This window comes from Carex rostrata, chromosome 7 (assembly GCF_964058835.1).
Source record: "Carex rostrata chromosome 7, lpCarRost1.2, whole genome shotgun sequence".
NCBI lineage: Eukaryota > Viridiplantae > Streptophyta > Magnoliopsida > Poales > Cyperaceae > Carex > Carex rostrata.
The window spans coordinates 5,724,392-5,737,189 of NC_135924.1; the positions used below are offsets into that span (position 1 = coordinate 5,724,392).

Here is a 12,798-nt window from a genome sequence, read left to right on the forward strand (position 1 = left end):
GATTGTTTGAAAATCAAATAAACCGAACCGTTTTAATACAAACATGCATCGAGTTCTGGAAAAAATTAAATTATGAAAAAAGAAAAGAACAATTTTAGAGTCGTATGATCGTATCTATCCATGTATTATAAGATTTTATGCCATGTCAAAGCAAAATGAAAAACACAAAGCAAAGTTGTACTTTGCATATATTAGAGGCACAAAATTTTAGTTGCCTCTCCTTAAATTATTAAAAATAGGAGGGCTTTGCTCATGCTCATCTAATAAGTCATGTCTACATAAATAAATTTGAAAGGGAGGTCTACAGTTAGTTAGAGAAAAGTTCTAGTTATTTAAAGATCGAGAGTTTGATTTTCTCTTATTATTTTTCAATTTATGTAAAAATTTAAAATATATATTTATAGAAAGAGATTAACTAAGATTATAGTAGTATACTAGTATGACTAAGGTTAAGTTAGTTTTGAAAAAATAGTACTTTTGAAAGTTAAAAAAAATAGTAGAAAATTTCAAAAAAAAAATGTAAAATTTGATCTCTAAGAACATTTTAATATGGCAAATATATTGAGTAATTTAGATCGACTTTTCAACTTTAAATAAACAAAACCAACTGGTAATACCATTATGACCTTAGTCAGTCTATTGATACATCGCACATAATTTATTTATTATTTTTCTTTTTGTAAATATTCAAATTTATTTGTATAAGATAAAAAAAAAATTATAAAACGGAACCATACTCAAAATGTAATCCGACAAATGCACACATAATTATTTTATTTTATTGTGACGAGTTGCCGGAAGGTCGGACTAAGCTTTCGCCTGTTACGAATCATGTTGAAATGAAACTTTTTTTTGTGTTGCTTTTCATTAAATACATATGACTATCCTTTCTGAGAATTATTTTATGTAAGAAATAAAGTTTAAGATTTAAAAACACATAAACAATTTTCATTGAAAAAAATAAAATTAAATGAAAAAAAAATAAGGACCGTTATTTGTTTGAGATTCGGTTCTTAATTTAAAAGTAATTTGTGTTCAGGATGAAATTTAAAATCTGACCTTTAGTTAGAGATTCAATTAATCGCCTAAATATTTTTTTTTCTATACGTGTCAGTTTTAAAATAGAAATTAATTTTGATCCATTCTAAATTATGATTTTTGTTCCATATATTTCTAAAAATAAAATAAATATTTACATTTTTAATGAAAAAAAATTCTGCTATCCTTTCGTATACAAATTGTAGATCAAGTTGGAATTCCTATAAAATAAAACAGAGCACACATCACAAAGCCCATCAAGGCACAAAAACTGATTATTGGTTCGTCTTCAAAGACAGTGCTTGTTAGATAGTAATAAATACACCTGAACCGTCGGATTACAGATTCAACGGATGTAATTATTCCGTCTCAGACTTCTAAATCCGGTGATACGGTGCGATAAGGTCTGATCTAAAACTAACGGTGTAGATTTTGTAGGACTATAAATAGATTGTTTGCACTAGCAGAGGATCGCGAAACACTTCTTTTCATCCCTCTAGTTCTGTTCTGGAATCTTCCTTTTCGACATCAGCCCACGAGGGAGATCACCATTTCAGACCACAAACTTTTCCTTAAAAAGTCACGGCCCAAATTAAAAGCCCAATCTTTATTCTCTTACAAGTCGTCTCTCTCTCTCTCTCTCTATCCCGCGATTTCTCGAGTTCTTCAATAGCCATGGCTGGGGTTAGGGACATCAAAACCAAAACCGAGCTCGACGAAGCCGTTAATGGCGGAAATCCAGTTGTACTTCATTTCTGGGCGTCGTGGTGCGAGGTGTCTAAGCAGATGGATCAGATTTTTGCTCACCTCGCCACTGATCATCCCCAAGCTCTCTTCTATCGGGTTTGCTTCTCATATCTGACCTAATTACTTCTTTGTATCTGCTTGGTGTTAGTTTTGATAATATCGAGTTACTCCACTAGGTTGAAATTAGATAAGTATTCTGAATTTGGTAGGTGAACTGCTTGTAGAGGGGTTATGTGTTGAAGTTATTCCCGAATTTCTGATTTATTTTTGAACTTTTGTCTTATTTTACTTGTTTTTAGCAATTCTAGTAAATTTCCTGAAAAAATCCATGGTAATAATAGATAAACTATTTTTACAAATCACAAAAAATAAAAAACAAGAATCTTAGATTTTGAGCCGATGGTTTTGAACAACATCAATGTTTGACTTGCGAGATCCAAGTTTGATTTGTGAGTTTTGAGCTGGTGGAAATGAACGAATTAAAATTTTCCTCATTCTATTCAAATTGTATTTTGGAGTCTTGTAAGTTGCTTATATATCCATCAAGGCGGATAAGTTGTAAGATCATGCTGTTCCGCTGTTATAATTGGTCAGGATTTAAAATTTGGTGTACTATATATATTCCCTTGAACAGAACCTGCTTCAAAAACCTTTTCAAAAGAAAGTCAAGCTTTCAAGGTTATTTGGTAAAAATAAAATGCATCATTTCATACTACATTAAACATTTAATTCTAAGCTGTAATTTTCTGTGAAATGTTCCTTTTTATCTAAGAAACTCTCGATAGCATGGAGGTGTTTAAAATACTTGCTGTAAGTAATGTAGGAACAATTTTAAAATTTTAAAATTTGCAAGTCATCGTTTAAATTATTATTTGTTTGTAGCATTCTAGCTTACACGAAGTAGTCTCATGTTTTTTTTAAGGACGGCAAAGCTGACAATTTGATTGATTAAAAAGTTATTTACAAAGTAGTCTGATGTTATCATGTTTAATTTTTTGAGAGTTAATTACATACATGGTATTGTTAATTTAGGTTGAAGCTGAAGAGCAGCCCGAAATATCCGAGGCTTATGCAGTTGCAGCAGTTCCATTCTTTGCTTTCTGTAAGGTGAGAAAGATTTTTCAATGAAGCTGTTAGCCGTTGTTGCTTTGTCATGTGATTAATTATTTTTCAAGTACAAAGGTTCCTATTATGCTTTTGTGCTATTGTTTGAATATATGTTTAAGTGTCACTCAATGTGACTCTACGCTGTACTAAATTTATGCAGTACTGTTACATAGGGACCACGATTGATACAAATGTGATCCATGCCAGTCGATTTATGAACCTTTGGTTGTTTTTTTTTTTCTTGGTTTTGTCTACTAGGGTTTATCATCAAAATTAGGGTTCAAATGTTATAAGAAGTTTTGACCAAAATGTCCATTGAAAAAACTGATTAAATGAGCAAAGCAAAAGTTGATTTTTTACTCTTTTCGTCCCTTTTCTAATATCTTATCTGTCCCTTTTCCTTCCAGGATGGAAAAACTGTTGACACACTAGAAGGTGCAAACCCCTCGAGCTTGGCTGAAAAGGTCGCCAAAATAGCGGGACCCGCTGTAATTGAAGAACCCAAAGAAAAAGTAAACATAGAAATACTCTCTCGCTCAGAAGACCCGAGTGGTGGTCTAAACAGCGCACTGAAGTCCCGTCTCGAGAAACTCATAAACTCTACTCCTGTTTTCCTTTTTATGAAAGGAAGCCCCGAGGAACCCAAGTGCAAATTCAGCCGGAAAGTAGTAGGTATTTTGAAAGATGAGGGGATTTCATTTGGTAGTTTCGACATTTTATCTGACAATGAGGTAAGAGAAGGGCTTAAAGTTTACTCCAACTGGCCCACCTTCCCACAACTTTACTTCAAGGGGGAGTTACTTGGTGGATGTGATATCATAGTTTCTATGAAGGAAGGTGGTGAGTTGCAGGATCTTGTCAAAGAGAGCAACTCGTCTGATTCGAAAGACGAATCGGGTTTAGATGCACACTTGGTGTCTCGTCTCAAGGAACTTATTGACTCGAGTCCGGTAATGGTTTTTATGAAAGGTTCACCAGAGGAACCAAAATGTGGTTTCAGTGGCAAACTTGTTGCAATACTCAAAGAAGAGTGTGTTCCGTTTAAGAGTTTTGATATACTTTCTGACGAGGCAGTGAGGCAAGGTCTCAAGGTGTTCTCAAAATGGCCAAGCTACCCGCAACTTTATATAAAGGGAGAGCTGATAGGTGGGTCTGACATTGTATTAGAGATGCACAAAAACGGAGAGTTGAAAAGTCTTCTTGAAGAGAAAAGCATTGGTAAGGCTCAAGCGGAAACCCTAGATGAGCAGTTGAAGCGCTTGATCTCATCCTCTCCAGTGATGCTGTTCATGAAAGGCAATCCTGATGAACCGCGGTGCGGTTTTAGTTCAAAAGTGGTTAATGCATTGAGAAAAGAAGGGGTTGAATTTGAGTCATTTGATATATTGTCTGACGAGGTGGTTAGAGAGGGGTTGAAATCGTTTTCTAATTGGCCGACTTACCCGCAACTCTACTACAAGGGAGAACTGATAGGTGGTTGTGATATTGTGCTTGAGATGCACTCCAGTGGTGAGCTCAAATCGACACTTTCTGAGTAGGTGTTTCGGCATGCTTCAATGGAGTACTGCTTTATGATGTTGTTTTAATTCCTCTTTGAGATTTTTATTCGGAAATTTGAGTTTGTACGACTTTCTACTGCTAGTTGTTAGACTATGAATGCTTTGATCAATGTTTAAAGTAGTAATGGTGCATGTTATTTGCTCAGTCCTTGTACTAAAACAGACAATACATCATTACACACTTTTCTTCTCTCAACAAAAGTAAACTCTATTCCATCTTTTTGTATATTATTCAATGGACTTAAAATGTCGACTTGTTCATTATATTTATTTTTATTTTTTAATAAAGCCAATTATATATTTAGAGTTCGTATTATGAGTATTGATCTTTTAAATGTAAGACACTGCATCATAAATTTCATTGTTTGTTGAGATGTGAGACGTTATATTATTTACATCTTATACTAGATGAAATGCGAACAATTAATGATTGCATGCTATTCTTTTAAATATTTAATTCGGTTTTCTAATTATGATTTGCTAATTTATAAACAACCGCAATTCCAATTTTTCATTATTAAGATTTAGTTGTTCATTTTATAAATAAATGTGAAATAATTAGAGGAGATGATTGGAGAAATAATATAAGATTCAAAGGGTTAATATGACATGTAATAAAAGATATTTTTGAAAACCAAGTATAACGAGAGTTAAGAGGCATATATAATAATAATTAGGTGGAATTTCATATATACCCTTCGAAAATCTTGAAATTACTTATTTTTCCTTCTAAAATTCATTATATCATATTTACCCTTCCAAATTTTAAAATTGAACAAATTTACCCAATTTACTCTTCTTCTTTTTTTGAAATACCATGACAGAAGCTGTCAGGTGTAATTTACCCAATTTACTCATTTTAAATTTTTGTGAGTTTTTTATATTTAGAAGGATAGATATAATGTTTTTCAGAGGGGAAATACACAATTTCGATATTATTGAGGGATATACATGAAATTTCCCCAATTAAAGCGGAATTTTTTAAATTTAAACGGCTGTATTATTAGATTTGCCAATTGTATGAAAAAAGAAAGCGTCCGTTGTATTATTAAATTTTTTGGTGAGTTTGGTAATCTGATGATCTTCTTAGTATTGCGAACTGACACTTAATCAGACTTAATGAGCTGATTGCTCAGTTCTTTTGAAATGGGAGAAAGAAAAAAAAAATCTCTTCCTTTCACTTATGTTAGTGCCAGTACTGATACAGGTACAGCAAAAGGCAGTCTGAGATATTAAAATCAAATCCAAAATTGAACAAGTCTTCTTTGATTCGTAACAGAATGGGGAGAAGGTTGAATGGAAAATCACAAAAACCCAACAAAAAAGTGATTGACAATATTCCCAAGCAAAAGGTAAATATGACGGATCAATCAACTGAAAGCGCATTTGATTTGGGTCACCAGAAGAGGAAGCACGTATTGATGCATACCAAAGTTTTCACAGACACCTCCAGGTCTAGCCGGAAGAAGCACAAACCAAATGGTACCGGTTCTTTTCATATTCTCTTGTTTATTACTCTACATTTTTACATTATGGATTTATTACCTTGAAGAAATTGCTGGCCCAAATCATTCAGTTCCAAAATAATAAATCTGAAGTAATATTAATCTGAAAATTGATATATTTGTGCTTGAAATGTAGAGTCAAAATCTGAAGACAAAGAAGGACCTTCTGATCGCTTTCTAAAAGACAGTGTCAGAAATATATCTGAGTTAAGGTAAGACTGAGTTAAGGGTTTCAATTTTACTAACTGTTGCTTCGTGTTAACCATGCCAAGGCCAACTTTGTTATGTCTGCAATAATATTAACTTTGCAAATCTGTAACACAGGATAAATTTTTATGCACCTGGTGGTATACTGGTATCTAATTTGACCTGAAGTACATGCTCCACCCAGCGGGATTTTTCCGAAGAGTTAGTGACCCTGACAATACCCTAATTAGCTGATTAACCCAAGCCTGATTTCCACCACTGATATTTTGGGATCATTCTTGTCATTCAAAATTTGGCCATTGAATGTAGTAGAACCAGACATTTTCAAATAGGGAAATATCGGAACATGGTACAAGTCTTGTGTTGTAAATTTTTTGTGTTATTACTTGGGTCCAAGACTGGAATGCTTTAAACTTTAGGTCACAGAGGAAAGCATCATCACATTCACACCCAACTCCAGAGGTTTGTTATCATGTTTGTTCCTTAAAAGTTATTTCAATATTTATTCTCTGCAATTCCCTAGTTGGCCAATTTAACTTCATCTTCTATTTAGCTGCACCACCTTACAAAAAACTACCATTTTTAATCTAATTCACTCCATTAAATTAATATTGTATGTTCTTAAACAACTGGGAAGCGGTGAAAACTACCAGTTTTTTCTTATTACCGACTTTGTATTGTCGGTTTATTACAATTATCTTTATATAAATTCTCTAGATTATATAAGATGGACAAAAATATAGACTCTATGAGTCTCTTGGATATCTCTTGAATATTCCAGAAGGAATCAATGGGCTGGGCCCTCGGTGCCGTTTAATTTCAACAACAATAAGAAGCACAATTGAATAGCAAAAACAGGCCTTCCAAGAAAACAAGTTCAAAAATAAGGTTTCTATTTGCAATAGCATCAGTTTTGTCAATCATGGTTGCAATAGTTCTTTCAAAAAGCATTGCCACAATTCACACCAGACTACAATCTCAAGTTGATCTTTTGTCAGTACTCAATACCAATAGCTATAGTTACATCAAACGACAAAATTTTTCTTCTTTTTCATCCATCTCTTCTCCATCTTCCTGTTTTCCTTCCTGTTCCTCCATCTCTTCTCCTCATTGTTCTACATCTCCTCCTTCCCCCTCTGCTTCTCCTCCCACAACACCAGCACCAGCATCGCCACCATCGTCATCATCACCATCACCGCCACCACCACCACCACCATCACCATCCTCTTCCTCTGCCTCTACTGTTGCTAATTCCAACACCATCTTCTCAAAACGCTGCGTGTACCGAAACAACAGACTCTTTATTTCATCTAGAGATTCATAAATGCGCCCCGGCTTGCTCTCAACCAACTGACAAATTCCATCTTCACATAGTAACCCGTTCAAATTCTCCAATTGTTGAACTTGATCAATATGAGGTAAATCCTACAATTTTTTTTAATAATAGTAACAATGACTAATAATAATGATGGAACAAGAACAACACTGACAAAATAAATATGGAATTAGAGAGTGGCATAGAACAGCAAATGTTATCATAAAGAAAGAAAATGGACAAAGAGATACATCTCAGCATCTCCTAATCCCCTTATATCATTTCATCACAATGACTCTTAAATAGATTCAAGAGAACCAAACATCCAATTACCATCCAGAATGCTTGGCACACACAAGTGGGTTCAGAGGGGTTGGAGTCGCAAAATGTCGACAATGGTTTCCAGAGGATTTTACAGTGACAGGCCACATCAATGAGAAAGAGGGAGAGGACATAAAAGCATATGGAGAGAAACATTGCAAGGCATGCATTTATATATACTGTTGCAATCTGAAACTTAATTAATAAGGGGCAACTAGGTCACTTTGCACAGCACACTACTTGGAAGGGAATCACATTATCTAGCAATCATTTCTTTACCATACCAATTCCTTACAAGTTTATCAAAGGCAAGAAAGCTACAAACTACAAAGTCCTACGAATGCCTAAAAACTACACTAAAATAGAAAAATCCAGATATCTCAGGAGGATCCATTTAATTCAACACATGTATTATTCCGAAAAAACATTGGTCTCTTTAATAGACACAAGAAAGCTTATTGTCCAAGAAACAACTAGATTTTGAAAGTTCAAACTGTTCTACGACCACAACAGAAAATGTGACCCCGTACGGAATTACAATGAATGTATTCAGTATTTAGTCAAAGTTAGACTAAATTATGAACTCAAACAAAGATTGACACATACTTGGCCTTGCAACTTCACAAATTTGCAGGATAAACTTCATCAAAGAAACAACCTAATAGGAATATGGTCCTTCATTTTTATGCAGTATCAATGAGGCTAGGTGATGAACATTTTTCCAAGTGAGATTTTGTTTCCTAAATAAAATTCAAAAGAGCCAAAATAAAAGAACATGAGATAAGTACCTTGCCACAGTAAAAGGTCAAATTCTCCAAAATTGGTGAATGCTGGACAAGATGAACTATCGCACTCTTGCATGCAAAAAGCAGATAAGCAAGCAGATAACCATCATAATTCTCGAAATGTACGGCCTTCAGATTCTCAAAGTTCGGACAGTTCTCGAGAGCTTCTAATAGCATAAACTTCATATGAAGTAAGAGAACCAAAATTAAATAAAGAAACAAATAAATAAAGCAACAATTGTCTAATAGAACATTTTTAAATCATAGAAGCACTCTGTATAAATTTGTAAAGTGATTACCGCAGCTTCTGATCCATGAAGAACTACATCAAGATTTGTCACTCTCGAAAGGCCGTTCAGGATCTTGACCTCGCTATTAAAGAATGTTGTCTCAAATTTATCATCAGTAAAAAAGCAAACAGATGCTTTAACTAACGATGACATGTTTTCGAAAACAAACGACCCTGCAGTTTGGGAGGACATAATGGTGACTTTCAAATACTGTAGACTTGGAACGGAAACCCGAATCTCCTCAAAGTTACAGCAACCATCTAAAACTAAACTCTTAAGATTGCTACAAGAAATCTGAGAAAGGTTCAATCCACAACAAAACAGCTCCAACTCTTCAAGCTTGGGACAACCCAGTAGAAGCTTGCTCATGAAATCAGCTTTGATTGTAAAATAACCAAGATTTAATCTTTTCAGACTTGGGAGATTAACCAAGTTTGGTTTTAGGACTTCAGCCCGATCTTTTGGGTCAATTTGTAGCTTCATCTCCACTAGAGATGAACATGTAAAAGCCAAATCAGGCACTTGTACATTGGCAAAACTAGGTCGCACATATATGGACAGCACCTGAGGGTTGTGCTGTAGAACCAGATTAATCCACCTTCTCACAGGATGACCATGATAGTGATAACTTTTAACTTGACACTTCCAGACCAGCGTAAACCTATCTATCTGTTGACCTACTCGCGAGGCTAATGCAGCATCAATTAACCTGACAAAGTTCTCGTGGCATTCTGAGTGTTCATTTATTATATTTCCGTTTTCAGTACGAATGAAGATATCCTCTGACAAAAAGTCAGCAAAATCAAATTCAAGGACCGGCACAGAGGCCCAGACTTTCCTCCATCGCTTTGAAAGCACCGAAGTCCCTACTGCCTCCTTAGTAGGCATGTAAGACAGGATGTGTTCTAGTAGTGAGTTGGGCAAAGCACTTATCCTATCCCTCATCTTGCTGCCTCCATAGCAACTCTTTAATGCCTCCAAAAAACGCCTGAGAACCATTTTGTCAAAACCCTTCAAAGAACCATTCTTGTATTAGTTGCAAATAGATCAAACAAGACGGCCAGTAATTACAGAGAAAGTGATCTATACCTTAAAACGCCTGAGACACGGTAGATCGTTGCAAAGAATCGAGCCCCTCAATTTAAGTTGCCAGCTTTAGAGTCTTATGGCGTTGAGAAATGCAGGATGTTTCAAAGACTCAAGCACCTCGGTCCTTCAATTTGCTGGTTAGGATCTTATAGCGTAGCAATACTAGTGTAGCAGTTCTGGGATTTTTTTGGAAAGAAGAGGAAGTTGAAGTGAAAGTGGAAAGAAGAGGGGGAAGACAAGAAAGGAAAAGATTGGAATTCGTATCCTCTGCGGAGTTTTTCCGTGCGGAGCTGTGAGCTTTTTAATCTAGTCCGTTCGTTTCGGATCGGACGGACTGGATTAAGAGTTCATCAAATTTTGAGTTTTTTAAAATTCGGATAAGATCTAATCTGGTCCGTCCGATTCGAAATAAACGGACCAGATTAAAATCTCCGCACAGAAAAACTCCACAGAGGATGAGTTTTCAAGAAATGACTCAATTTAATTGGACTATAATTTGTATATCTAGAAATACTGGCCTGGTCCAAGGTGGGGTCTCCTGAGCTCACTTTGTTTTTGTTTTTTTTTTTTTCGTTTGGAAGGATTGTTTGTAAAGTCGCTAGTTATAGTTATAGGAACTGGAAATTTTACAAAATAACTTTCTTTCTAAAAAATTCAAACAAAATACTTTTTTTGTAATTCTTTTGTCAAAATGATCGTGTGAGACCCATCAATATAAATGTTTTTTCTCCCCTTATTTATTTATTTAATTTTTTAAAACATTCACAAAAACTGCAAAGTCGTGAGGGGAATCAAACTCTTGACTTTTGAGTACAATAACTCTATAACTTTTTCTTAGCCAATTATGTTACCTCCCCTTATTTTACTCTCATATTTTTAGAAAGAAGATTAACTTGTAAAAAAAAAAAAAAAAACTGTTCTTATAAAATTGAAGGTATATATATGGAAACTTTTTTTTTTTTTTGAAACACTTGACTATGACAGCCTACATTTGAAAGTTCAATTTAATCCGTGTATGGATTAGAAATTGCGGTTTAATATTTAATAATTCTTGTATGCATATATCAACTTTAATTTAATTCTTGTATTGCTCAATTTAAATTGTGCATATATCTGCTAAAAAAATTTGTATTGTGCCAACATTCTTTGTTCACTTTATATTTATCTTAAATGTTCACTTTATATGATTTTATAAATGTATCTTTTTATTGTAGATATTTAGAAAATTTAATACAAGCATAGAAGATTATGAAAGTAGTTTATATTTATGATTTATGTTTTTAGCGATAATTTATGTTTCTTGTACTCTTTTTGTTTTGTCTATGTAGTAATTTAGTAATATTTTTATATTTTATGCATGTGTAAAATAATTGAAAATGCGACGATCATGCTTAGAATTTTTGCTGTATTATACAATTTCTGTGCTTTTCTTTTGCATTGTATTTAATTTTTGTAACAAATTTCGTTCATTAAAAATCAATATTTTATTAAAATGCGCGATTGGTACATTGTACCATGAGAAAACATAATTATAACGAACATAATTTAATTTATCTTTTTTTTCCAATATTTTTGGACATGCATGAAACTGTAAATCAACATTTTATTAAACACCTGGAGATTAATTTAATGTAATTATTAATCTAATGAAGCAATCTCATAAAACATAACTGCAAATATAATTTTGTTGTTACGTATGTCAGCACTGACTAGTACACTGCACTACAAGACAAAAATCTTCTTATAAATGTTTCCAAATGCAGGCTGCCACAACCTCTGATTAAAAAAAAAAAATAGAAGTTTCCAAATATAAACCTCTGATTTTATAAGATCAGTTTTTTTTTTTACAAATTAATATTTTTTTCAAAAAAGATGAGAGTAAAATAAGAGGAGGAAAAACTTTTACATTGGTTGGTCTGTACAGAGCTATGTTGCATGGATACGAGTACGGGTATCGTATCGGATACGATACGGATACGGCGATACGGTAATTTTTAAAAATTAAGGATACGATACGTTTATTATATATATTATTTTTTATTATAATAATTAATATTATTAATTTAATACGAATTAAATATAAAAAATGCAGGCAATCCAAGTATACATTAAATATGTTAGTTGGTTAAAAAAAAAAAAGTTGGCGCAGTGGTTAAGGTTTTTGCGCTGGGATTGGGCCTTCTCAGGTTCAAATTATGCTTCCCGCAGAAAAAAAAAAAAACTCATATTTTCTCTGGTGCGCGCTGGTGTTTGCACGGTTCACAGCTTCAGCTTCACTCACAGTCACAGCTCAAGGGTGCGGGCGCGGTTCACGGGCGCTGATAGTCGTATCCACACGTATCCAGCCGTATACAGACTTGTCAACGGAGTATCGACGACCGTATCGACTGAGTAAGGATACGCCACGTAACCTGATACGCCAGTTGGCGTATCAGAGTCGTATCGGGTGCATATCCGTATCCGATACGCACCCGATACAGATACGGAGCCTTAAGTGGCGTATCAGGATAACATAGGTACAAAGTCATTTTGACAAAAAAGAATTAAAGAAAGAGTCTTTTGTTTGAACTTTTTAGAAAGAAAGTTATTTTATAAATTTTCTCTATAGGAACCTAGTTATTATAAACGTAATGCTCGTCCTGATTTTGTGAATACATATCCTATCAAGTATTGCAGAGAATCACTCTAACTTTACAGTTTGAGATTAAGTTTCAGCCGGTTTGGAATTCGAACCACCATAGGAGTAGTATTTTTGAGCTTAGAGATTCGTGCCAAGTTAAAAAGAATGGTCCAGATCTAGTAATTGCAAAAGATTCTCTTATTAGGTATTGGAGA

General features: G+C 34.1%; 2 protein-coding genes across 2 annotated transcripts; one reads left to right on the forward strand and one right to left on the reverse strand.

Moving 5' to 3' along the window:
• Positions 1-1,616: 1,616 nt before the first annotated feature.
• LOC144556538 (monothiol glutaredoxin-S11-like) lies at positions 1,617-4,652 on the forward strand. Its single transcript, XM_078304916.1, has 3 exons — positions 1,617-1,881; positions 2,818-2,892; positions 3,300-4,652. Exons 1-3 carry the CDS (start codon positions 1,714-1,716, stop codon positions 4,428-4,430), a joined length of 1,374 nt encoding a protein of 457 aa, XP_078161042.1. The 5' UTR covers positions 1,617-1,713; the 3' UTR covers positions 4,431-4,652.
• Positions 4,653-7,270: 2,618 nt separating this feature from the next.
• Positions 7,271-10,077, reverse strand: LOC144557100 (F-box/LRR-repeat protein At3g58900-like). Its single transcript, XM_078305636.1, has 4 exons — positions 9,964-10,077; positions 8,884-9,849; positions 8,588-8,764; positions 7,271-7,588 (listed from the first exon to the last, which is right to left on the reverse strand). Exons 2-4 carry the CDS (start codon positions 9,817-9,819, stop codon positions 7,271-7,273), a joined length of 1,431 nt encoding a protein of 476 aa, XP_078161762.1. The 5' UTR covers positions 9,820-9,849; positions 9,964-10,077.
• Between the last annotated feature and the right edge of the window lie 2,721 nt (positions 10,078-12,798).